This window comes from Triticum aestivum, chromosome 3B, assembly GCF_018294505.1.
Source record: "Triticum aestivum cultivar Chinese Spring chromosome 3B, IWGSC CS RefSeq v2.1, whole genome shotgun sequence".
NCBI lineage: Eukaryota > Viridiplantae > Streptophyta > Magnoliopsida > Poales > Poaceae > Triticum > Triticum aestivum.
The window spans coordinates 678,927,313-678,955,053 of record NC_057801.1 but is presented as its reverse complement, the minus strand read 5'-3'; the positions used below and the strand labels follow the sequence as shown (position 1 = coordinate 678,955,053).

Here is a 27,741-nt window from a genome sequence, read left to right as displayed (position 1 = left end):
CCAGTAAAGGTACCAACAAACAGCTTGTCGCGGCCGTCTCGTTAATTAATAATAATAATAATAATAAACGTACCAAATCCGTCTGGTTGAGCAGAAAAGGGGCTCAAAATGCAGCCTGGTCAACAAAGACAACACCAGATCGCTCTCTCTATGCTTATGACTAGTACTCCACATCTACAAAACCAACCAACCAACAATTTCTTATACTACTACTAGAGTAGAGGCAGGGTCTGATCCATCATCCATTCTAAACAAGGTCAGGTTCACCTGCTTTGACCTGGAACTGTCTCTTCCTAAATTCTCCTTTGCATTTGATCAGAAAGTCATCATAGGCTATTCTAAAAAAAAGTAATCATAGGCACGCACAACCGCACAATTGAGTGCCAAATATTCACATCCCTCGCACACAACAGAACAACAGCTACACCTAAAATCTCTACACCACGCCATCTTCATTTCGTGATGTAGAACCGGTTGTGCGGGGCGCGGGGGTCGGTCATCTTCTCGAAGTCGAGGTCCATGTCGTCGTCGTACTCCTCCTCCTCCTCCTGCGGCTCCGACGCCCTCCGCCGCCGCTCCCGGGCCTCGGCGGCCTCCCGCAGCGTCTTCTTCCGGACGTAGTCCTCGTATGACGTCTCGCACCACTTCTTGGCGTCCCCGATGATCTGCTGGTTGTGCCGCTCCACGTCCCGCTCCAGCTTCACCTTCTCCGTGTTGCGTGGCTCGCCCCAGTAGTCGTACCGGTACATCGGCTTCGACGGGTCGTAGTAGTCCTTCCCGTACACAATGGTCTCGTCCACGTCGTACCGCCCCGGCTCCTCAATGGGGAGGCCCAGGGCCTTCCGGCTGCCGGTTTATATAGATGTTAATGATGAGAGCGTGTGTGTTGGATGTGATGAAACTTGTTGTTCAGTTGCAGGTTACCAGCATATGTCTCTGAGGAGAGCTTCCCTTTCTTCGTAAGAGCGACGCCACTGCAGCAGATCGTACTCGTCCATTTCTTTGTTCCGTCGCATCTTCCCGATTTTGTACTCCTCTCCTCTTTCTTGTGCTTCCGCTTTGAGCCTTTTAATCTCCTGCGTCAGTTAAATTTCAGCATCAGTAAAGGAATGGCAGAGTGGCTAAACAAAATCCAGCTAATGATGGAAGAAACGGTACCTCACGCTCAGCACGAGCAGCCTTCATATCGAGTTCTTTGATGTTTACATTCTACAACAGAGAAAGTTCAGAACCACAATGGGCGTATCATTAAGGGATCGCTGTACTGTGAAATAAACACCCAATGATGATCAACGTAATCATGGCACACAAATGCGTACCACAACTTTCTTTTTAAGCACTGTTTCTTTGACACGTCCTTCAGTGTATTGAATCCTGTTTTCTTCGTCGAATGAGGATGTATCAACTGTTGACTCGTACGTCACATCCTTGAATTTATCTGGATTTTCATCCTCGTGGTCTAAAATCATCTGCTCTGCATTATGCCATTCCCAAAGCTGCAAGCAGATAAAAAACATTCCTGCTAAACCTATCGAATGGGAACCAAATGTAAACACTAGGAGGGAGCAAGAGACACAAGCATGTTAGAGGTAGATATGTGTCTACCGTTTCAACAAAGGGGTGGTCTGACACCAAAGGTTCTGTTTCCATGTCTGTCAAAGGCTTTTTCCTAGGAATGGGCGGCCTTCCACCTTCGCGCTGTCAGTGCATATAAAGGTAAGAAGCACACACAAGCACATAACACTGATGAAGCAAGAACAAAAATAATGTGAAAATCCTTGAGGGAATTACTAGATTTAACGAAGTAGCAGAAAACAGAATCAGGAGAGCAAATGTTAAATCAATTGAAAAGTCATACCCACAGCTGCTCTTCGTTTGTATCCTCCTTTCGGTGAAATATTGGTGGGAAGTCAAACCTATTAAATCTGCAGCAAGGAAGCAGATAGACAACCCTGAGTCAACCGAGACTGAAGGTAAATCGAAGCAATGCATAACACAACGGACATTAAAGCCGTCACACAATCAGGACTCGTCAGAGTGACCGAGGATAAGGATAGTGAGTTAGTGACGGCACTCACATTAGGTGATCAATGTTAGGATAGACAAGGCGCATTTCAAGTGGGAAACGAAACCGGTATGGATCTCGTTTGGCCTGCAAAACAATAGATAGTTATAATTCACTAGTAAGGCATATCTACGAAAGTTACTGAAATTCCAGGGTCCAGGTTGCAAAGAAAAATATATATATCTTATAAAAAAAAACTACTCCCGATCCATATTACTTGTCGCAGCTTAGTATAAAGTTGTACTAAAGCTGTGACAAGTAATATGGATCAGAGGGAGTAACAAAATTGTACTTGAAAGTGCTCATTTGATCCCGAGCTCACATGCTCTCTGATGAACAGTAAAATCATAAAAAAAATCTGATTTTTTTTGTGATAAACATTGATGAAAGTTTTAACATCCTGCAAAATATCGTGATGAAATAACATTCGTGGAGGTCTGGACAAAAAAAATCAATGCTTCCAACAATAGTCTTTTCAGAGCATCGATTTTGATTATTTTTTTTGGCCCAGACCCACATGAATGTCATTTCATCACAAAAAATTGCAGGCGGTAAAAACATTCATCAATGTTTATCACAAAAAAAACAGATTTTTTTTATTTTGCTTACTATTTTTTCGGATGTTACTGTTCATCAGGGACATGCGAGCTCGGGTTCAAATACTCGAGGTCCAATTGTACTTTGGTAATGCCAAAGCACCACTAACATATCATAATGCAATGTGGATAACCAGGCATTCCTCCACTACATATTGTTTACCATTAGATATCTTCAGAAGCAGCAACAGAAATTGGAAAATGAACTTCAAGGATAACTAACCAGAATTTCCACATAGACATTCATGCCAGGTTTGATATGGTGGCGGATCCAATACCAATCGTTTCCTTTTATTGGCACCCACCTAAACATATAAAGAGATGCAACCACACAAATTAAATATTTTCTTTACTATAACAAGTTATGTAAGAACAGTAGAATATTCTAAGAAGGCAAAGGTAGGCCTGAGTGCCATTCATTAATCATCATTCAACATAATGCTATTGGTAGAATATTGTGATGCAGTTTCGTGCCAACATGCAGATGTCCTTAATATTTCCATGTAGTATTATTCACCGTAGCTAACAGGTCACATTTAAAAGCAAGACAACAACAAAATGCTACTAAAATATCATAACACATCATCTTATATCAGCCATGGTAACTCCACAATTGCGCAGAAGATTTAAAGGAGTACATACCCATCATGTGTGCCACCAATGTCCACAAAAGCTCCTTGATGGAGGTGAATAGAGATCACTTTACCGTAACATATCTGCATGTGGTAGATTGAACCATTTACCAAAGGTTAAAATGGTAACAGTCAGCAAGTTACTGAAGAGGGAAGGTACAATCAAAAGTTTAAGTGGAACCTGTCCAGGGTAGAAGAATGGAAGTTCCAGCTGCACAAAAGCAATCAACAAATCAGCAATTAACAGGACCAGGAAAAATAGAACTAAAATAGGCAGCAAATTCAAGAGCAAATGGACATACCATATCTTCTCGGTAGTCCTTACCTCTTTTTCGTCTACCAGGGTAGTAATCCTGATCAAACTGCATAACAAAAATAGCCAAGTAGAATATTACTGCTCAGTCCTGAAATGATGAGAATGGCTACAAACACTTGAGGAGATGACAAGCCAGACTCAAAATCATTGTGATAATCCAAGTATATGAAGAAACCAGAACAATTGAAGGAACCAAAAGTAGTTGACTAGCTTGCAGGGCTATCATTAAAAGGCTGTGTTTCTTAAGTGAAATGCAACCATCGCTGGCCTGGATAGTAATAGTGGCAAAATACAATCATTATTAGCTGTATAGCTTATAGGAAATCATAGTGCTAGGTCCACAATAGTAACGTCCATAACCCGACAAATAACAAGTTAGGCTACTGGCTCCAAAGTTCAGTTACTGGGGAAAGTATGAAGTTAACACTTATTTTGCAGTCCAGGGCAAATGCAAAACAGATATCTTGAGTTTATCTAAAAATAAATAACAAGGCACCGCCAGCCAACACCAATCACAAGAGTTGAAAGTTGAAACAAAGGTGTACGCGGATTGCAGAACAACATTGTTCACAACCAATGTGCAACTAAACAGACACATGACAGGCTACTGAATAGTGTACACTAACATGATACCGTGCTACTGCATTTGAGCATTTATACAGTCTACTTCAACAAGGAAATATATCATGGAACAACTATCACAATGCATCACTATAATCATTCTACAAGGGTCCTCTTGAACTAACTAATAACCATTGAAATAATACTACATCTCCTTTTTGAACTAATCACGAGAAGGTACTTCCTTTCGAAATTATCAAGGGTGATAACATACTGGGGAGCAGTGATCAACACATCTCATGACAAATATGTGGCTGATGAAGCTCCCCTGTATGTGGGCTGCAGATTTGCAGCCACAACAATCATTTAACTACAAGCAGGCCACTAATTTTAAAAGCCAACTTCAATTGCATCATACCAGAACAAATTTACAATGTTCTGCTGTGAGCTGCAATGACGAACTATTTTCTCATAGAATCATAATGGCCATTGCGGATTTGCAGAGTACTGGACACAGATAATTGATCGAGTTATAGTGATATACATTACCTTGTAGGACTCCTCCTCCAGCCTGTCCCTGTTGGTATCCACCCACTCCTTGTACTGCTTCAGGAACACCTTGTACCGCTCCAGCGCCAGATCCTGCGGCGCGTCCTCCACCTTCTCCACGTTGGTCACCCCCTTGGCGGCGGCCGCCTCCATGTCCACCCGCTCCGACGCCGCCCTGTGAGCCTCCCTTATGAAGGCCAGCTCGTCCTGGTCCACCTCCCAGCCGGGCGGCGGCCAGTCCCGCGGCGGGACGAGCCGCAGCGGCAGCCGGCCGGCCCACGAGGTCTCGAGGGGCTCAGGCGTCTCGCGCATGGAGAAGAGGCGCTCGAGGTACCCCGGCTCGGACTCCACCTTCTCGCGGTACGCCGGGGTGAGCATGCGGAACGCCTCGACGGACTCCGGCGAGGTGAGCGGCACCTCCTCGCCCTCGTTCAGGCTGTGGCGCGCGAAGGCGACCTCGGGGCTCATCGCCTCCTCCCAGGGCGCCCACCCGTGCTCGACCCAGCTCCGGCGGCGCGCGACGTCCTCGGGCTCGGTGTTCTTGACGAGGATGGAGGGGAGCACGGGCGGGTCGTCGGCGGGGATCTCGTCAGGGCCCGAGGGGGAGACGGACAGGGCGAGGCGGCGGAGGCGGGACCGAAGTACGGGCTTGGGGCGGAGGCCCGGAGGGGCGAGGAGGTGTAGGAAGGTGGCGGTGGTCGCCATTTTCTTGCGGGGTTTGGAAGGACGGCACGGCGGTCGGTCGGTCGTCCCGTCGAGGGGTTTAAGACGCCGGGAGGATAAGGTGCGGCCGCGGGGAGCCACCTGTCAGCGAGCGATCCAGCTCCGTTATTACCAGTTATTTTTATTTCAGAATCTCGCCTTTTCTTTTCCAAACTCCCGTTACTCACTCACTCGTTCCTGCTACCTCCGTCCTGGTTTACAGTCCGCTTACATTTTAGATCATATTTTAATTAATACTCCCTCTGTCTCATAATATAAAAACATTTTAGCCATTATATTAATATTAAAAACATTTTTATATTATGGGACGGAGAGAGTAAAATCTAAATTATACATAGCAAATCATTATAAACTGTTGCATTTGAATACTACCAATATAATTTTTTTTTGACATGGGTTAACATTTTGCTAGTCAAATATAGGTCAGACTTTGATCGAAAATGTTAGTGAATGTCAACAAATATTATATCTTTGGATTCGTATTTAAATGTAGTTTTTAATGATATAATTTTTGGTGACATGCATGAATATTTTGTTAGTTAAATTTATGGTCAAAGTTTGACATAGATTGCAATGGGGGCCAATAAACCAGGACGAAGGTAGTAATTCTCTGGCCATGGCACCAATAACAATGACTTTCAATGCAACCAATGAAGTGATTGCATGCATGTCCCTTTTTATGAAGCCTCGCTTTGAAAGCGAGGCTTTATAAAAAGGGACATGCTTGTGATGTTGTAAGGCCTAATAAACTCGGACAGAGGGAGTACTTCCGTCCTGGTTTACAATGCACTTATATTTTAGACCATATTTTAATTAATAAAATATAAGTTATACATAGCAAATCATTATAAACTACATTCAAATACTACAAATCTAATAAGAAAAATTGTGACAATGTGTTAACATTTTGCTAGTCAAATATATGGTCAGACTTTGATCGAAAATATGATGAGATTCCCCCGCAAAAAATATATGATGAGATTAATAAACCCAGATAAAGGTGATGCTAGAGTAGTGAGAGTAGTGCATATGATATATTAGCCTCGAGAAGTAATTATTTTTAAAAGCCAATCTTTGCCAAAGATTGTCTTTTCATATATAAGCATTTATATTTTGAAATGGATGGAAAAAGTGTTACTTTCACATAGTTATATACTCCCTCCACTCGCACCCTTAAGCGTAATTATGTCTCAACTTTTAATTTTCCCGTTGAACAAGGCGGACACCATCAACACGTCTTTGCTTTTATCGTAGTGCGCCTGTTATGACCCTCCAAAAGCACCTATCCCCATAGGCAAATATGACCCTCCAAATATCTGCATACGTTTTCAGAAAGTGTTTAGGTGTGCTCTGTATAAGTTCTTACATTTTCTGTCACATAACTACACCCCCTGTACTTCCCATTCCAACTCATTTCAACGTGTATGTTGTGTGTGACACATCGAGAGCATGCAACAACAACAAACATGATCGCGGGCACAAGGCCCTCCAAGGTGACTGTAAGTGCATCTAGTGCCCCTTAGTGATTTTGGTGTATTGAAAACTTATAGGTTAAGGGAGTAATATGTTTGTGAGTGTACATAGGCTCTGTAAGTCGATGAGGAGTTTGATATTTACAGTGAAAGTCGACTCCTAAAAATGAATGTCTTCAGCTGAAGACTTTGGTTCTCCTGAAAACTTTGAAAGTGAAGAAATTGGTGTGACCTTGAAGACTTGGATATTCATGCGAGGATTATGAAGCGTGAAGACTTTTGTTTTCGTAGTTTCATTTTCTCTTTCTTGAGTCATAGGAAACACCGTACTGTTAAAGGGGGTCGAGGTAATACTAAGGAAACTGATTTCCACGTGATGCTCGTCTCAAAATCATACACCTACCCAATCCTTTCGAGTGAAGCCATTCGAAATCTCATATCAGTTCAGTCAATTTCTTCAGTGACAGAGACGAAGATCTTCTGGTCTCTGAGGAATTTGTTCTGACTGAGGAGTTAGGAATTTGTCACTGTGGATTGCCTACACAGTGAGGAACATGATAGCCCTGAGGAATTTGGACCTCAAATCCGACCGTTGTTGTGCTACGCGTCAGCTGTCCAAAAATATCCTACCACCTAACGGTCATATCCTTGAAGGGCATTTATGTCTTATCATGTCAGGCTGCTCCCTAGGCTATAAATAGCCCCCCCCCCCCTCAACCACTAGCTGGTTGGTTGCTCCGAGAGAAACTAACACTTGTCATTTAAGAGCATCCCATCCTCCGAGGACTTTGAGCAAAAATCATCAAGTGAGGAAAACCCAAATCCCAAACCCAAACCTATAAACCCAAAGTGATTGAGCATCACTGAAGAGATTGTTCTTGCATGGAACCGACATTTGTTACCTTTGAGGACTATTTATCCTCCAGACGGTTAGGCGTCATGGTTTGAGCATCCAAGAGGATTTGTGGATCGCCGAGTGACCAAGTCTGTGAAGGTTTGGAAGTCACCTGTGAAGACTTACCACGAGTGTTGGGCGAGGTCTGCGTGATCTTAGCTCAAGGAGAATACTGTGAGGACTGTGTGTCCGGGACTGTGTGTCCTCGAGTTTAAATACTCAGCGATCCAACCAGACATACAATTGTCACATCAGTTGGAACTGGTCTGCTAAATCATTGTCTTCACCAAGCCTACTGGTTCTATTTCCTCAACCCTTTCATTTCCTCATTCATGTGTTGATGAACCTGATCATTACTGTTTGAAGACTTTGATTGAAGACTTTGTCTATTTCCTCAACCCTATTTCTTCAGTCACATTGTCTTCAGCCTGCTTATCATGTGTTTACGCTTTCTGTACTCTGTGTTCTTCTTTCATTTCATCATGATGACTATGCTATTGCTCTGTGATGCTTATACCTGAGTACTTATTCCGCTATTAGTTGTTTGTGACTTAGGAATTTCCTCACCCTGAAATTCCTCAGTGACGAATTTGTAAAAATCGCCTATTCACTCCCCCTCTAGTCGACTTAACGCACTTTCAATTGGTATCAGAGCAAGGTACTTCTTTATTCTGTGTGATTTTGGTTTAACCACTTGGAGTTTTAGTTATGTCAACTGCATGTATGATCAAGGTCTCGGCTAGGTGTCCTACCTTTGATGGGACGGACTACCCCTACTAGAAGAACAAGATGTGCATGCATCTTGAGGCAATTGATAACAATCTCTGGTATGTTGTGGAAAATGGTGTTCCCTCAGTCACTCCATCTGCGAATGATGCTAATGTGAAGAGATTCAAGCAACTCGATTCTCAAGCGAAGAATATTATATGTGGCCATCTGAGCAAAGGACAGCACGACAGAGTGAGTGCCCTGGAAACTGCCAAGCTGATTTGGGACAAGCTGTCCAAGGTCAACGAAGGAGTCTCAACTCAACGTGACTCCCGAGTTGATGTTCTTCGCAATCTCTTCAACCGCTTCAAAAGACTCGACAACGAAAATGTTCAGCAAACCTTCGATCGCCTCACTGACATCTCAAATGAACTTCAAGCACTTGGTGCCACTGACATCACCGACCATGAGGTGGTGAAGAAATTGCTGAGATCACTTGATTCCTCATTTGATACTCTTGCACTGATGATTCAGGAGCGAGTTGATTACAAGTCCCTAGATCCCACTGATATCCTCGAGAGGCTAAATACTAATGAGTTCCAGCTTGCTGAGAAGAGAGATCTCTATGGACCGAGCTATGGAAGATCACGTGCACTGAAGGCCAAGGCAGCCTCCGAATCTGAAGCTGAAGATTCTGGTAGCAGCCTTGGTGATCCTGAAGAACTGAGCCAGGAGCTAGCAATGCTCGTGAAGAAATTCCAGAAGTTCTCTCGCCGTGGTCGCTTTGGAAAGTCTTCAAGAAATGATGATTCCTCGTCTCGTGACTACAAAAAAAGAACTTGCCACAAATGCAAGAAACCTGGTCACTACATGTCTGATTGTCCTCTGTGGGAAAAGGAATCAAAGAAGAAGAAGCACAAAGATGATGATTCTGATGACTCAAAGAAGAAGAAGAAATCCTCAAAGTCTTCATCATCAAAATCTTCAAAGTCTTCATCTCACAAGAAGAGCAGTTCCAAGAAGGCCCGAGCATTCATTGGTAAGGAAATGGACTCTGAAGCTGAATCTGAGGATAATGTGGAAAAGGAGGAATCTGAGGAGTCAGACTCTGGTGTGGCGAGCTTAGCCCTCGCTACTGCATACGTCAGCAAGTCCATCTTCAACACTGAAGGAAATGACCTCCCCAACTCTGCTGACAAGAGCGTCGATGACTATGCTCCCACCTACTGCTTCATGGCAAAAGGTGCCAAGGTACTCAAACATTCCCCCTCTGACTCTAGTGAGGGTGAATCCGATGACAATCTCAATCCTAGCTATTCCAAACTTGCTAAAATTGTTGTTAAACAACAGAAGGCTTTAGAAAAGATTCAAAATCAACTAGACAGAAGCGATGACCTGTTGGGTGAGGAATTGAATCCGACTAAGGCTGTGACAGATAATCTTCAGAGACTTCAGACTAAGTTTGAAAACCTTCAAAATCATCATAACACTCTCTTAACTGATCATGAGAAGATTCTTATGAATTTCTTTAGAGAAAGCAAGATCTTGAGAAGCTAAAAGTGAGTTATGAAGATCTTCAGAAGGAAAATGATTCATTGCTTGCTCAACAGATCAGTTCCACTCAGGAATAATTTATTCCACCATGTCTAAAATGCATTGAGCGTGAATCTGCTAATTCATCACTTGAATGTTCAAATGCTTCTATTGCTGCAAATGCTTCAACTGTCTTTGTAGTCACAAATTCCTCATCTGAGGATACCACAAGTATCACTGACGATAATGCAGGGCTGAAGGAATTGTATGTGACAGGCATTTACAAAAGCCTCAAAGGACATCAGACTCTATGTGATGTGCTCAGAAAGCAGATCTTGAACAGGAAACCTAGGAAAGAGGGTATTGAAGGAAATATGCCCTAGAGGCAATAATAAAGTTATTATTTATTTCCTTATTTCATGATAAATGTTTATTATTCATGCTAGAATTGTATTAACCGGAAACATGATACATGTGTGAATACATAGACAAACTGAGTGTCACTAGTATGCCTCTACTTGACTAGCTCATTAATCAAAGATGGTTATGTTTCCCAGCCATGGACAACAAGTTGTCATTTGATTAACGGGATCACATCATTAGGAGAATGATGTGATTTACTTGACCCATACCATTAGCTTAGCACTTGATCGTTTAGTATGTTGTTATTGCTTTCTTCATGACTTATACATGTTCCTATGACTATGAGATTATGCAACTCCCGTTTACCGGAGGAACCTTTGTGTGCTATCAAACATCACAACATAACTGGGTGATTATAAAGGTGCTCTACAGGTGTCTCCAAAGGTACTTGTTGGGTTGGCATATTTCGAGATTAGGGTTTGTCACTCCCATTGTCGGAGAGGTATCTCTGGGCCCACTCGGTAAAGCACATCACTATAAGCCTTGCAAGCATTGCAACTAATGAGTTAGTTGCGGGATGATGTATTACGGAACGAGTAAAGAGACTTGCCGGTAACGAGATTGAACTAGGTATGGAGATACCAACGATCGAATCTCGGGCAAGTAACATACCGATGACAAAGGGAACAACGTATGTCGTTATGCGGTTTGACCGATAAAGATCTTCGTAGAATATGTGGGAGCCAATATGAGCATCCAGGTTCCGCTATTGGTTATTAACCGGAGACGTGTCTCGGTCATGTCTACATAGTTCTCGAACCCGTAGGGTCTGCACGCTTAAAGTTCGATGACGGTTATATTATGAGTTTATGTGTTTTGATGTACCAAAGGTAGTTTGGAGTCCCGGATGTGATCACGGACATGACGAGGAGTCTCTAAATGGTCAAGACGTAAAGATCGATATATTGGACGACTATATTTGGACATCGGAATGGTTCCGGGTGAGATCGGGATAATACCGGAGCACCGGGAGGTTATCAGAACCCCCCGGGAGGTATATGGGCCTTAATGGGCTTTAGTGGAAAGGAGGGGAAAGGAGAAAGGGAGGGGGCGCCCCCCCCCCCCAAGCCCAATCCGAATTGGGAGGGGGCCGGCCCCCCCTTTCCTTCCTCCCTCCTTCCTCTTCCTTCCCTCTCCCTCTCCAAGTAGGAAAAGGAGGAGTCCTACTCCCAGTGGGAGTAGGACTCCCCCCTTGGGCGTGCCTCCTCCTCCTGGCCGGCCTCCTCCTCCCCTCCTTTATATACGGAGGAGGGGGGCACCCCATAGACAGAACAATTGATCCCTTGGATCTCTTAGCCGTGTGCGGTGCCCCCCTCCACCATAGTCCACCTCGATAATATCGTAGCGGTGCTTAGGCGAAGCCCTGTGTCGGTAGGACATCATCATCGTCACCACGCCGTCATGCTGACGGAACTCTCCCTCAAAGCTCGGCTGGATTGGAGTTCGAGAGACGTCATCGAGTTGAACGTGTGCGGAACTCGGAGGTGTCGTGCATTCGGTACTTGATCGGTCGGATCGTGAAGACGTACGACTACATCAACCGCGTTGTGCTAACGCTTCCGCTTTCGGTCTACGAGGGTACATGGACACACTCTCCCCTCTCATTGCTATGCATCACCATGATCTTGTGTGTGCGTAGGAATTTTTTTGAAATTACTACGTTCCCCAATAGTGGCATCCGAGCCAGGTTTATGCGTAGATGTTATATGCACGAGTAGAACACAAGTGAGTTGTGGGCGATACAAGTCATACTGCTTACCAGCTTGTCATACTTTGGTTCGGCGGTATTGTTGGATGAAGCGGCCCGGACCGACATTACGCGTACGCTCACGCGAGACTGGTTCTACCGACGTGCTTTGCACATAGGTGGCTGGCGGGTGTCAGTCTCTCCAACTTTAGTTGAACTGAGTGTGGCTACGCCCGGTCCTTGTTGAAGGTTAAAACAGCACTAACTTGACGAAATATCGTTGTGGTTTTGATGCGTAGGTAAGAACGGTTCTTGCTCAGCCCATAGCAGCCACGTAAAACTTGCAACAACAAAGTAGAGGACGTCTAACTTGTTTTTGCAGGGCATGTTGTGATGTGATATGGTCAAGGCATGATGCTATATTTTATTGTATGAGATGATCATGTTTTGTAACCGAGTTATCGACAACTGGCAGGAGCCATATGGTTGTCGCTTTATTGCATGCAATGCAATCGCCCTGTAATTGCTTTATTTTATCACTAAGCGGTAGCGATAGTCGTAGAAGCAATACTTGGCGAGACGACAACGATGCTACGATGGAGATCAAGGTGTCGTGCCGGTGACGATGGTCATCATGACGGTGCTTCGGAGATGGAGATCACAAGCACAAAATTATGATGGCCATATCATATCACTTATATTGATTGCATGTGATGTTTATCCTTTATGCATCTTATCTTGCTTTGATTGACGGTAGCATTATAAGATGATCTCTCACTAAATTTCAAGATAAAAGTGTTCTCCCTGAGTATGCACTGTTGCCAAAGTTCGTCGTACCCAGACACCACGTGATGATCGGGTGTGAGAAGCTCTACGTCCATCTACAACTGGTGCAAGCCAGTTTTGCACACACAAAATACTCAGGTTAAACTTGACGAGCCTAGCATATGCAGATATGGCCTCGGAACACTGAGACCGAAAGGTCGAGCGTGAATTATATAGTAGATATGATCAACATAGTGATGTTCACCATTGAAAACTACTCCATTTCACGTGATGGTCAGTTATGGTTTAGTTGATTTGGATCACGTGATCACTTAGATGATTAGAGAGATGTCTATCTAAGTGGGAGTTCTTAAGTAATATGATTAATTGAACTTTAATTTATCATGAACTTAGTCATGGTAGTATTTTGCAAATAATGTTGTAGATCAATAGCTTGCGTTGTTGCTTCCTTATGTTTTTATATATGTTCCTAGAGAAAACTATGTTGAAAGATGATAGTAGCAATGATTTGGACTAGGTCCGTGATCTGAGGCGTATCCTCATTGCTACACAGAAGAATTATGTCCTTGATGCACTGCTGGTGACAGACCTATTGCAGGAGCAGATGCAGACGTTATGAACGTTTGGCTAGCTCAATATGATGACTACTTGATAGTTTAGTGCACCATGCTTAACGGCTTAGAATCGGGACTTCAAAGACGTTTTGAACGTCATGGACCATATGAGATGTTCCAGGAGTTGAAGTTAATATTTCAAGCAAATACCCGAGTTGAGAGATATGAAGTCTCCAACAAGTTCTATAGCTAAAAGATGGAGGAGAATTGCTCAACTAGTGAGAAAGTGCTTAGATTGTCTAAGTACTACAATCGCTTGAATCAAGTGGGAGTTAATCTTCCAGATAAGATAGTGACTGGCAGAGTTCTCTAGTCACCATCACCAAGTTACTGGAACTTCGTGATGAACTATAATGCAAGGGATGACGAAAATGATTCCCGAGCTCTTCGTGATGCTGAAATCGACGAAGGTAGAAACCAAGAAAAGAGCATCAAGTGTTGATGATTGATAAGACCACTAGTTTCAAGAAAAGGGCAAAGGAAAAGAAAGGGAACTTCAAGTAGAATGGCAAGCAAGTTGTCACTCCCGTGAAGAAACCCAAAGCTAGACCAAAGCCTGAAACTAAGTGCTTCTACTGCAAAGAAAATGGTCACTGGAAGCGGAAATGCCCTAAATATTTGGTGGATAAGAAGGATGGCAAAATGAACAAGGGTATATTTGATATACAGGTTATTGATGTGTACCTTACTAGTGTTTATAGTAGCCCCTGAGTATTTGATACTTGTTCGGTTGCTAAGATTAGTAAGTCGAAACAGGAGTTACAGAATAAACAGAGACTAGTTGAGGGTGAAGTAACGATGTGTGATGGAAGTGGTTCCAAGATTGATATGATCATCATCGTACACTCTCTATATTTTCGAGATTAGTGTTGAACCTAAATAAATGTTATTTGGTGTTTGCGTTGAGCATAAATATGATTAGATCATGTTTATTGCGATATGATTATTCATCTAAGACAGAGAATAAATTGTTATTTTGTTTACATGAATAAAACCTTCTATGGTCATACACCCAATGTTGATGGTTTATTAAATCTTGATCATGGTGATACACATATTCATAATATTGATGCCAAAAGATGCAAAGTTGATAATGATAGTGCAACATATTTGTGGCACTACCGTTTGGGTCATATCGGTGTAAAGTGCATGAAGAAACTCCATAAAGATGGATTTTTGAATCATTTGATTATGAATCATTTGATGCTTGCGAACCGTGCCTTATGGGCAAGATGACTAAAACTCCGTTCTCCGGAACAATGGAATGAGCTAGTGACTTATTGGAAATAATACATACTGATGTATGCGGTCCAATGAGTATTGATGCTCGTGGAAGGTATCGTTATTTTCTGACCTTCACAAGATGATTTGAGCAGATATGAGTATATCTACTTAATGAAACACAAGTCTGAAACATTTGAAAAGTTCAAAGAATTTCAGAGTGAAGTGGAGAATCATCGTAACAAGAAAATAAAGTTTCTACGATCTGATCATGGAGGAGAATATTTGAGTTACGAGTTTGGCCTTCATATAAAACAATTGGAATAGTTTCATAGTTCACACCACCTGGAACACCACAATGTTATGGTGTGTCCGAACATCGTAACTGCACTTTATTGGATATTGTGCGACCTATGATGTCTCTTATCGGTTTACCACTATTGTTTTGGGGTTATGCATTAGAGACAGTTGCATTCACTTTAAATAGGGCACCATCGAAATCCGTTGAGATGACGGCTTATGAACTGTGGTTTGGCAAGAAACCAAAGTTGTCGTTTCTTAAAGTTTGGGGCTGCGATGCTTATGTGAAAAAGTTTCAACCTGATAAGCTCGAACCTAAATCATAGAAGTGCGTCTTCATAGAATACCCAAAGGAATCTGTTGGGTACACCTTCTATCACAGATCCGAAGGCAAGATATTCGTTGCTAAGATGTATCCTTTCTAGAGAAGGAGTTTCTCTCGAAAGAAGTGAGTGGGAGGAAAGTAGAACTTGATGAGGTAATTGTACCTTCTCCCTTATTGAAAAGTAGTTCATCATAGAAGACAGTTCCAGTGATTCCTACACCAATTAGTGAGGAAGTTAATGATGATGATCATGAAACTTCAGATCAAGTTGCTACCGAACCTCGTAGGTCTTCCAGAATAAGATCCGCACCAGAGTGGTACGGTAATCCTGTTCTGGAAGTCATGTTACTAGACCATGATGAACCTATGAACTATGAGGAAACGATGATGAGCCCAGATTCCGCGAAATGGCTTGAGACCATGAAATCTGAGATGGGATCCATGTATGAGAACAAAGTGTGGATTTTGGTTGTCTTCCCCGATGATCGGCAAGCCATAGAAAATAAATGGATCTTCAAGAGGAAGACGGACGCTGATAGTAGTGTTACTATCTACAAAGCTTGACTTGTGGCAAAAAGTTTTTTTGACAAGTTCAAGGTGTTGAATACGATGAGATTTTCTCACTCATATCGATGCTTAAGTCTGTCCGAATCATGTTAGCAATTGCCACATTTTATGAAATCTAGCAAATGGATGTCAAAACTACATTCCTTAATGGATTTATTAAAGAAGAGTTGTATATGATGCAACCAGAAGGTTTTGTCAATCCTAAAGGTGCTAACAAAGTGTGCAAGCTCCAGCAATCCATCAATGGACTGGTGCAAGCATCTCGGAGTTGGAATATATGCTTTGATGAGTTGATCAAAGCATATGGTTTTATGCAGACTTTTGGAAGGCCTGTGTTTACAAGAAAGTGAGTGGGAGCACTACAGCGTTTCTGATAAGTATATGTGAATGACATATTGTTGATCGGAAATGATGTAGAATTTTCTGGAAAGCATAAAGGAGTGTTTGAAAGGAGTTTTTCAAAGAAAGACCTCAGTAAAGCTACTTACATATTAAGCATAAAGATCTATTAAGATAGATCAAGACGCTTGATAAGATTTTCAATTAGTACATACCTTGACAAGATTTTGAAGTATTTCAAAATGGAACAATCAAAGAAAGAGTTCTTGCTTGTGATGCAAAGTTGTGAAGTTGAGTAAGACTCAAAACCCGACCATGGCAGAAAATAGAAAGAGAATGAAAAGTCATTCCCTATGCCTCAGTCATAGGTTCTATAAAGTATGCTATGCTGTGTACCAGACCTATTGTATACCTTGCTCTGAGTTTGGCAAAGGAATACAATTTTGATCTAAGAGTAGATCACTAGACAGCGGTCAAGAATATCCTTAGTGAGGACTAAGGAGATGTTTCTCGATTATGGAGGTGATAAAAGAGTTCATCGTAAAGAGTTACATCGATGCAAGCTTTTACACCGATCCAGATGACTCTAAGTCTCAATCTGGATACATATTGAAAGTGGGAGCAATTAGCTAGAGTAGCTCCGTGCAGAGCATTGTAGACATAGAATATTTGCAAAATACATACGGCTCTGAATGTGACAGACCCGTTGACTAAACTTCTCTCACGAGCAAAACATGATCATACCTTAGTACTCTTTGGGTGTTAATCACATAGCGATGTGAACTAGATTATTGACTCTAGTAAACCCTTCGGGTGTTGGTCACATGACGATGTGAACTATGGGTGTTAATCACATACAGATGTGAATATTGGTGTTGAATCACATGATGATGTGAACTAGATTATTGACTCTAGTGCAAGTGGGAGACTGAAGAAAATATGCCCTAGAGGCAATAATAAAGTTATTATTTATTTCCTTATTTCATGATAAATGTTTATTATTCATGCTAGAATTGTATTAACCGGAAACATGATACATGTGTGAATACATAGACAAACTGAGTGTCACTAGTATGCCTCTACTTGACTAGCTCATTAATCAAAGATGGTTATGTTTCCTAGCCATGGACAAAGAGTTGTCATTTGATTAACGGGATCACATCATTAGGAGAATGATGTGATTGACTTGACCCATTCTGTTAGCTTAGCACTTGATCGTTTAGTATGTTGCTATTGCTTTCTTCATGACTTATACATGTTCCTATGACTATGAGATTATGCAACTCCCGTTTACCGGAGGAACACTTTGTGTGCTACCAAACGTCACAACGTAACTGGGTGATTATAAAGGTGCTCTACAGGTGTCTCCAAAGGTACTTGTTGGGTTGGCATATTTCGAGATTAGGATTTGTCACTCCGATTGTCGGAGAGGTATCTCTGGGCCCACTCGGTAATGCACATCACTATAAGCCTTGCAAGCATTGCAACTAATGAGTTAGTTGCGGGATGATGTATTACGGAACGAGTAAAGAGACTTGTCGGTAACGAGATTAAACTAGGTATTGAGATACCGACGATTGAATCTCAGGCAAGTAACATACCGATGACAAAGGGAACAACGTATGTCATTATGCGGTTTGACTGATAAAGATCTTCGTAGAATATGTGGGAGCCAATATGAGCATCCAGGTTCCGCTATTGGTTATTGACCAAAGACGTGTCTCGGTCATGTCTACATAGTTCTCGAACCCCTAGGGTCCGCACGCTTAAAGTATGATGACGGTTATATTATGAGTTTATGTGTTTTGATGTACTGAAGGTAGTTCGGAGTCCCGGATGTGATCACAGACATGACGAGGAGTCTCGAAATGGTCGAGACGTAAAGATCGATATATTGGACGACTATATTTGGACAGCGGAATGGTTCCGGGTGAGATCGGGATAATACCGGAGCACCGGGAGGTATCGGAACCCCCCGGGAGGTATATGGGCCTTAATGGGCTTTAGTGGAAAGGAGGGGAAGGAGCAAGGGAGCCCCCCCCCCAAGCCCAATCCGAATTGGGGGGGCCCGCCCCCCCCCCCTTTCCTTCCTCCCTCCTTCCTCTTCCTTCCCTCTCCCTCTCCAAGTAGGAAAAGGAGGAGTCCTACTCCCGGTGGGAGTAGGACTCCCCCCTTGGGCACGCCTCCTCCTCCTGGCCGGCCCCCTCCTCCCCTCCTTTATATACGGAGGAGGGGGGCACCCCATAGACACAACAATTGATCCCTTGCATCTCTTAGCCATGTGCGGTGCCCCCCTCCACCATTGTCCACCTCGATAATATCGTAGTGGTGCTTAGGCGAAGTCCTGCATCGGTAGAACATCATCATCGTCACCACGCCGTCGTGCTGCCGGAACTCTCCCTCAAAGCTCGGCTGGATCGGAGTTCGAGGGACGTCATCGAGTTGAACGTGTGCTGAACTCGGAGGTGCCATGTGTTCGGTACTGGATCAGTCGGATCGTGAACACGTATGACTACGTCAACCGCATTGTGCTAAGCTTCCGCTTTCGGTCTACGAGGGTACGTGGACACACTCTCCCCTCTCGTTGCTATGCATCACCATGATCCTGTGTGTGCATAGGAATTTTTTTGAAATTACTACGTTCCCCAATAGGTATCGCCTTTGAGAGGAAACTCAATGCTGATGGGACCTACTGGAAACCTGAGCAGTATCTCAAAACCTCATGGGTTGCTGCAAAAGGACCTCCTATAGATCCATGCACTTTATCTGGCTTTACTTGTGATTCTTCATATTCCTCTAATGAGTCATTTGACTCCAACTATAAATTGTTCAAGAATCAGAATGGTGAAGTATTTGCTTGATATGTTGGAACTAACTACAGGAACGGTCCCCCTATGAAGAAAATCTGGGTTCCCAAAAGGTACCTTGAAAATCTTCAGGTGAATGTCATCATGACACACCCGTGAAGAACAGGAACCCAGATCAAATTCTTCATATGGATCAAATTCTTCACCTAGATCAAATTCCTCACATGGATCAAAATCCTCATATGAACATCATCATGCTAACACTTCTGTTCCGCAGGGAAAGTCAAAAGGCTATGAATCTGTGCATTATTCCTCAAACCATTATGTTCATAAGTCCTCGAAGAATTTCTCTGCTTATTCATATGCTTATCCTAACCACTCTTCTGTGAAACGAAGTGCACTGGCTTCAATGCCATATTTTTCTTATGGAGCTCGCATAATGATGAACTCTTTGCCACCCCTCCAGATGTGGGTGGTGAAGAAAAAGAACTAATCTCTTATGCAGGGTCAGGTCTCTGGACGAACTTAATCGTCTGAAGAATTTGCTGGAGACCAGAATGTGCTTGAATGGACGCAAGCTAATCATGTAGAAATGAATTCCTCATTTCTCACATCCGCATATTACTATTGTTGTTGATAAAATTGATATCATATTCTTCACTAATGAAGTATATGGGTTCGTAAGTTGCACTAATTCATCTACAGGACGAACAACCTAAAGCTACTGAGTGGGTCCTCGACAGTGGATGTACAAACCACATGACCGGTGACAGGAACTTGTTGATGGACACTGATTTTTCACCATCTCATCTGGAGCATATCACCTACGCTGACAAAGGCAAAAGCAAGGTATTGGGTCTAGGTAAGGTTGCGATCTCAAAGGATCGACACATGGACAAAGTCATACTTGTCGAGTCCTTAGGATTCAACCTCATGTCTGTCTCAATGCTTTGTGATCTTGATATGGTTGTTGTCTTTGGCAAATATCGTTGCATCGTGCTGATGGAATCTGACAACTCCAAAGTCTTCTAAGGCTTAGGAAAGGAGACTTGTAATTGTTGATTTCTCTGCAGGACCATAGCATGCCACATGTCTACTTGCAAAAGCTTCAGAATGCTGGCTATGGCATCGATGACTCGGTCATGCCAAGATGAGGAACTTGCATACACTCGCGAAGAAGAAGCATGTCATTGGCATCGAGGGTGTCAAATTCCTCAAAGATCATCTTTGTGGGGCTTGTGAGGCCGGAAAGATCACCAGAGCCAAGAATCCCTCGAAGACTATCATGACCATGTCTCGTCCTTTTGAATTACTTCATATGGATGTCTTTGGCCCTACTCACTATGCCACGTTCTCTAATTCTGCATCATTATATGGCTTTGTCATAGTTGATGACTATTCTCGTTACACATGGGTGCATATCATCACTTACAAAAATGAAGTACAGGAAGTCTTCAAACATTTTTACTCAAGGGATTCTACTAACTTCGGTGTGAAGATCAAACATATCAGGAGTGATAATGGAACTGAGTTCAAGAACACTGGTCTCGATGAATATCTTTGATATACTTGGTATTACTCACGAATTGTCTGCTCCCTATACTCCTCAGCGGAATGGCGTCGTGGAGCGCAAGAACAGAACTCTTGTTGAGATGGCTCACACCATGCTTGATGAATACAAGACACCTCAGCGCTTTTGGCCTGAAGCCATTGATACTGCATGCCACATCATCAATAGGGTATATCTTCACAAATTCTTCAAAAAGACCTCATATGAACTCCTAAGTGACAAGAAACCCAATGTAAGTTATTTCAAAGTCTTCGGTGCTAAATGCTGGATTAGAGATCCTCACCATCACTCTAAATTTGCACCGAAAGCACATGAGGGTTTTATGCTTGGTTACGGAAAGGACTCGCACACCTACAGAGTCTTCAACATCAATCATCACAAGATTGTTGAAACTGTAGATGTGCGGTTTGATGAAACTAATGGCTCGCAAAGAGAGCACCTACCTCTTGTGCTAGATGAAATGTCACCTGAGGAATCCATCAAGTTCAAAGCTACTAAGGATATCATCCCTATCGAAGAATCTGCTGAAGAAGTCATTCCGGATCGTGAAGAAAATCACACTGGTGCTGCTGAAGAAACTGGTCCTGGAGAAATTACTGGGCCTAAGCAAAGTCGTCAACCTGCACATCCCTGCGTTGCAAACTAAGTGTAGATCGAGAAAATCATCAGCGACATCAATGCACCAGGTCCTCTCACGCGCTCAAAAGCTTCACACTTATCTAACTTTTGTGGGAATTTTGTGTTTGTCTCTATCACAGAGCCCACCAAAGTTGATGAAGCATTCATGGAATCTGAGTGGATTCAAGCCATGCAAGATGAATTGCATCAATTTGAGCTCAACAATGTGTGGGAGCTTGTCAAGCGACTAGACCCACGCAAGCACAACATCATCGGTACCAAATGGATCTACCACAACAAACAAGATGAAAATGGCCTTGTGGTGAGGAATAAGGCTCGTCTGGTAGCTCAAGGCTACACACAGGTTGAAGGAATTGATTTTGTTGAAACTTTTGCACCTGTTCCTAGACTTGAGGCTATTCGCATATTGCTTGCTTACGCTAACCATCATAATATCATCTTACATCAAATGGATGTGAAAAGTGCATTCCTCAATGGTAAGCTTGAGGAAGAAGTATATGTTGCTCAACCACCAGGTTTTGAGGATCCAAAAATTCCAGATCACGTCTACAGACTCAACAAGGCTCTCTATGACCTCAAGCAAGCACCTCGGGCGTGGTATGACACACTGAAGGAATTCCTCATGAAGAAAGGCTTCAAACCCGGTTCACTTGATCCAACTCTTTTCACCAAAGCATATGATGATGAATTATTCGTGTGCCAAATATATGTTGATGATATTATCTTTGGCCGTACTAACCAACATTACAGTGAAGAATTTGCCTTTATGATGAGTGAAGAATATCAAATGTCTATGATGGGATAATTGAAAGTCTTTTTAGGTCTTCAAATTCGTCAACAATACAATGGCATATTCATATCTCAAGAGAAATACCTCAAGGATGTATTGAGGAAATTCGGCATGCAAGATTGCAAAGGCGTCAAAATCCCTATGCCCACAAATGGCCATCTATGCACCGATAAAAATGGTAGAGACTTCGATCAAAAGGTATACCGCTCCATGATTGGCTCTTCATTGTACCTATGTGCATCTAGGCCGGATATTATGCTTAGTGTTTGTATGTGTGCCCAATTTCAAGCTACACCGAAGGAATCCACCATAAGGCTGTGAAGCATATTCTTCGATATCTAGCTCACACACCAACACTTGGATTATGGTATCCCAAGGGATCTTCCTTTGATCTCATTGGATATTCAGACTCTGACTATGCTGGTGATCGGGTGGACCGCAAGTCAACGTCAGGCACATGTCATTTCCTCGAACGATCCATGGTATGTTGGTCCTCGAAGAAGCAGAATTGTGTATCACTCTCTACTGCTGAAGCTGAGTACATTGCTGCTGGATCCTGCTGTGCTCAATTGCTATGGATGAAGCAAACCCTCAAGGACTATGGCATCAATGTGAAGAATGTGCCACTCTACTGCGACAGTGAGAGTGCTATCAAAATTGCTCACTACCCAGTTCAGTACTCGAAGACAAAGCACATCCAGATTCGTCATCATTTTCTCCGTGACCATGTGTTGAAGGGCGACATCTCCATCGACCACGCAAGTACTGAAGACCAGCTGGCCGATATCTTCACAAAGCCCTTGGATGAGAAGAGATTTAGCAAGTTGTGGTGTGAGCTAAATATCTTAGAATCTTCGAATGTTCTTTGAAAGGACACACATCCTAACATTTATGCAAACTTGATGACTTAGATGTGCAACACACGAAGTAACGTTTTTCTTCAATCAATGAAGACTAACCCTCTAAGTGTGAAGAAATTAATGAAGAATTTGATTCTCAGAACCCTACGACAATTGTACGGGTGTCTGAAATCATCATTTTTATACGGTGGGTTACGCCACCAACCAAAGTTGAAAATCTTCAATTTGAGTTTATCTTTTTTGAAATTCCTCAGTTTTTCAAATTCTTCAACTTTGCAAAGTCTTCACTCTTTTCGTCGTTATTCTTCATTGACTATATATATACTTGAGTTTTTATGTCCTCTACAGCATTCACTTATTGCTAATTCTTCATGCTGCCTTTTCTGCTAGTGAATGTGATCGGACCCTTTCCCCTCTATGCTAAACTCAACCCAGTCTGTTTACAAATTCTTCATGTGAATTCTATTTGAAACCTGTTCAAAATCTTCACTCTATCCTTGTCAGCTGAAGAATTTGTGAACGAAACTTTAAAATATTCTTATCTGAATTTTTGGCTTTTGCTGCTCAAACCGTTCCACATCCCACGATAAGACTTATCTATTCACCCACGATCTCACACGATCTCCACTACATTGTATGTGGGTGACATATGTCGCTAGGATGAGAAGGGTCAGGGGCACGTTCGTCCAATTTCCTCGGGCGAGCGGTTTTTCACTTTGGCTATAAATACCCCTCACCCTCCTCAGACTGCATTTACCCCGCTCGATCTCACTCCCCTCACTCGAGCTCTCAAGCCCTAGCACTGCCGCTACATTCATCATCGCCGGTGAGGAAGAGCTTCACTGCCTCAACCTCATCGCCGTCGTACTCGCGCCGACCGCGAAAATCTTCTCTCTACCGTCGTCGTAGCTGTCTTCCTCTGCCAAGTTAGGGCGTGGAAGATCTAGACTGACGAACTTCTAAATCTACACACTCAGTTCGTCATGTTCTTCGTCAAAGGTAATTAAAAGTTACTTTTACTACCTTTGTTGATCCTGATGATTTCCATAAAATCTTCAAAAGGTGTTTATTCTTCAACTTCCACACTCTAAACACCTTTGAAAGGGCTAGTTATCGACTAGAGGGGGGGTGAATAGGCGATTTTTATGAATGTCTTCAATTCATGGGAGTTTCGAAGACCAACAGTAGAAACAACACTATTCCAATGCAGCGGAAGGTAGACTACACTAGACAAGCCATAGTCAAGTATTCAATGAAGACTATTAGCAGCTAGGTAGAAAGGATCAAAAAGAAAGATAGTACGAAGCCAATCAGGATAAGTAGTCACGTAGTGAAGCCAAACAGATAATTGCAAGTAGGCAATGACTTCACGAAGACAAATGGTAAGTAAAGAGAAGTGAGAGATATAACCAGTGACTTCAGAAAGGCAGTGGTTTGTTCGACCAGTTCCAGTTGCTGTGACAACTATACGTCTGGTTAGGGAGGCTGAGATTTAACTTAGAAGACCGTGTCTTCACCTTATTCCCCTTGAGCTAAGGACTCTTAGTCCCCGCCCAATCACTCTGGTAAGTCTTCAAGGTAGACTCCCGAACCTTCACAGACTTCGTTCACCGGCAATCCACAATGACACTTGGATGCTCAGAACTTGACGCCTAACCGGCTGGAGGATTCACAGTCCTCAAGTGAAATAAGTCTTTAGATCACGCGGACAGAAAGACTTAAGTGATGCCAAACACTCTTTGGGCTCTGGGTGGTTTGGGCTTTGTCCTCGCAAGGATTCTCTCTCTCAAAGGCTTCGGAGGTGGGTTGCTCTCAAACGACAAAAGCCGTATCTAACTCTGAGCAGCCACCAATTTATGGTGTAGGGGGTGGGCTATTTATAGCCAGTGGCAACCCGACCTGATTTGTCCGAAATGACCCTGGGTCACTAAGGAACTGACACGTGTTGCAAGGGTCAGATTTCAAACACACGCGGCAGCTTGACTTGGGCTACAAGTAAAGCTGACTTATCCGACTCTAGATAAGATTTGCTCTCATTGTCTTCGCTCGAAGACATAGGATTTGGTTGAGCATCACTTCAGTCACTCTGACTTTGTTCACTTGGACCCCACTTAACAGTGCGGTGGTTCCTATGACTCAACAAAGAAGGAAAGAAATAATGAAACAACTAAGTCTTCACGCTCCATAGTCTTCAGACATTTTCTTCACATGTCATAGTCTTCAACGTGATTAGCTTCACTGACCACCATTGGCTTCAATGTCTTCACACATTTTTAGGGGTCAACTCCGGTAGGTAAACCGAATCAATGAGGGACTACTACTTGTGTTATCCTGCAATTCTCACAAACACATTAGTCCCTCAACCAGGTTTGTCGTTAATACTCCAAAACCAACTAGGGGTGGCACTAGATGCACTTACAATCTCCCCCTTTTTGGTGATTGATGACAAACTAGTTGGAGCTTTCAACGGGGATAAAAGTATGTGAAATTGTAAGGGATTAAGGCATTGTCTTCATAAGTGGCAAAAGGCTCCCCCTGAAGATGTGCATATAAATGTTTTGCATTGGAATGCAAATGCACATGGCAGGTTGTACTTGTGGAGATCCTTCTCACCATATGAAGACAATACATCATGCATGAAAATATATACAAGAATAATGACATACATAATGAAAGATGGATGTCTGCGAAATGACTTCATGCGGGATTTATCATCGTACATGCGGAATTTATCGTCGCATCTCAGAATAGCAGTGAAAAGTAGCAGACAACCATCGAGTTTAAGTGTTACAACTCAAAGAACCAAATGTATCAAAATGAGAGTTGTAAACACTAGGCAAAATTATAGCAACCACCCATATGGACCCGCTTGAAGACTATCAACCTATGCTTCTCCCCCTTTTGTCAGTAAGGACCAAAAAGGTTTGAAGACATAGTCGCTACTCGTTCCCATGAGGAGTAGGTGAAGCAGCAGGGTCGTCGTTGAGGGTTGGTGGTGCAGAAGAACTTGCTGCAGTGTCGATATGCGTTGATGTTGGAGGGGATGAAGTGGCATCATCGGCTTCATCAATGACTCTAGCATTTACCGTGGCGGCGGACGACGAGTACTCTAAATCTTCAAGAGATGGGGTTCGACGTAAAACAACATTACTGGGAGGAGTGGAGTCAAACTTGAATCTTTCGGTGAAGCCATCGTCTTGAAGATCAGCTTCAGCACTGAGCAGTGTCAAACTCTTCCAAGTCCTCCGACAGGTTTGATGAGTGACAAAGGCATTCTTGGTGGCGAGATTGCGAATGCGATTGACATCCACCAAGAGGCTTTGCATTTGTCTCTTCAACCAGAAATGATGCTTGTCTTGTTTTTGATGCAGTGCCACAAGAAGCTCTCGGTCATTGAGCACACGGGATCGCTTGCATGTCCTTGGAGCAATGGTGCTTTCTGTCGCTTCAGTACGTGCACGACGAGTGTTGCCGGCCAATGGATAGACACGAGAAGCAGCCTGAACACCTTCAACATCTTGAGAGAAACTCTGACGATCTATATTATGAAGATATATCGCCTCCTTGGCAGGCTCTTGGTAGATGGCTTCAACTGACATATCAACCTCTGGCAGGAATATAAGATGATTGCGTGCAGAGGGCTGATAGTTAATTGTAGAGTGAACCTTGATCAGACGCATAACCCAAGGAGCATAAAATTTCAGACCAAAGATGTCAGAGCCAGAAGCAGCAAACTGTCTAATGAAGAAGTCCCGAGCATTGAAGCTTTTGCCATTCAGAATGTAGAAGACCAATGTCTTCATTGCACCTTCAAGCTTTGCAGAGGAGGAATGCCCTTTGATGGGCCATAGAGTTCACCTTATGATATGATAAATGGTGCGGGGCAGATACTCTAGGTCTTCAACAAAGAATTCCTTTGGATATTCAGCGTCAAGCGGCAGTGGCTTCATCATGCTCAGCATTTGGCTCATGTTGGGCTCTGGCTTCTGAAAGATGCTTTCTACTGCATTGCGGTGAAGCTGACAACCAGTTTCATAGAGGTCACCTAGAGTGGAAAGGCCGGTAAGCTCAATGAGGTCAAAGGCTTTGGCTTCATGATGGACATTTCCTGTCATCCACTCAAGGACCCATGTCTTCGGATCCCTGTTGTAGCCTCGAATGTGAATAGTGGCATAGAACTGGAGCAGAAGCTCTTCATTCCAGTGCTCCTTATCAATGACAAACTGTAGTAGGCCTGCATCTCGAAAGCAGTCAAGTGCTTCTTCTAGGCATGGCAGGCCAGCAATAGCTTCAGAATCTAGACGCATATGAGGAAATATGCGCCCTTGGTTGTACAGAACATAGGAGTAATAGGTGCATTGCTGATAACTCCAGAATCTATCAGACGATATTATGGGCTTGGAGTATGGGTTTTTGGCACTATTGAAGAAGGTGTTGTGTGCAATGAAGCCATTAATATTGAACGATCCTGGTGCAGATGCAGTACCTGGAAACCTTGGCAATTGGGGTTTTGGCTTCTGAACCTGAGGCCTATGCTCCACATGATAATCAAACTGGGGACCAGGAGCAGCCGGAGGAATCAGAATAGGCCATCTGATAGGAACAAGTTCACCTTGATAGAATGCATGCTCAATAGTGTGTGGCCTTGGTGGCGGTACAGGAGCAGATGCATTGGCAGAGGCGTCAGCCTGCACATTGGATGCAGGTGCAGTATTGGCTTCATCCAGAGTGTTGACTTGAGGCGCCACATTGGCTTTAGTCAT

General features: G+C 43.1%; 1 protein-coding gene across 1 annotated transcript; it reads right to left on the bottom strand.

Moving 5' to 3' along the window:
• Positions 1-41: 41 nt before the first annotated feature.
• LOC123067688 (protein PLASTID TRANSCRIPTIONALLY ACTIVE 10) lies at positions 42-27,741 on the bottom strand. Its single transcript, XM_044490381.1, has 13 exons — positions 27,637-27,741; positions 4,720-5,523; positions 3,596-3,655; positions 3,475-3,504; positions 3,304-3,377; positions 2,885-2,966; positions 2,079-2,152; positions 1,859-1,925; positions 1,606-1,698; positions 1,320-1,496; positions 1,159-1,209; positions 925-1,076; positions 42-846 (listed from the first exon to the last, which is right to left on the bottom strand). The coding sequence occupies exons 1-13, from the start codon at positions 27,739-27,741 to the stop codon at positions 453-455; spliced, it is 2,163 nt and encodes a 720-aa protein (XP_044346316.1). The 3' UTR covers positions 42-452.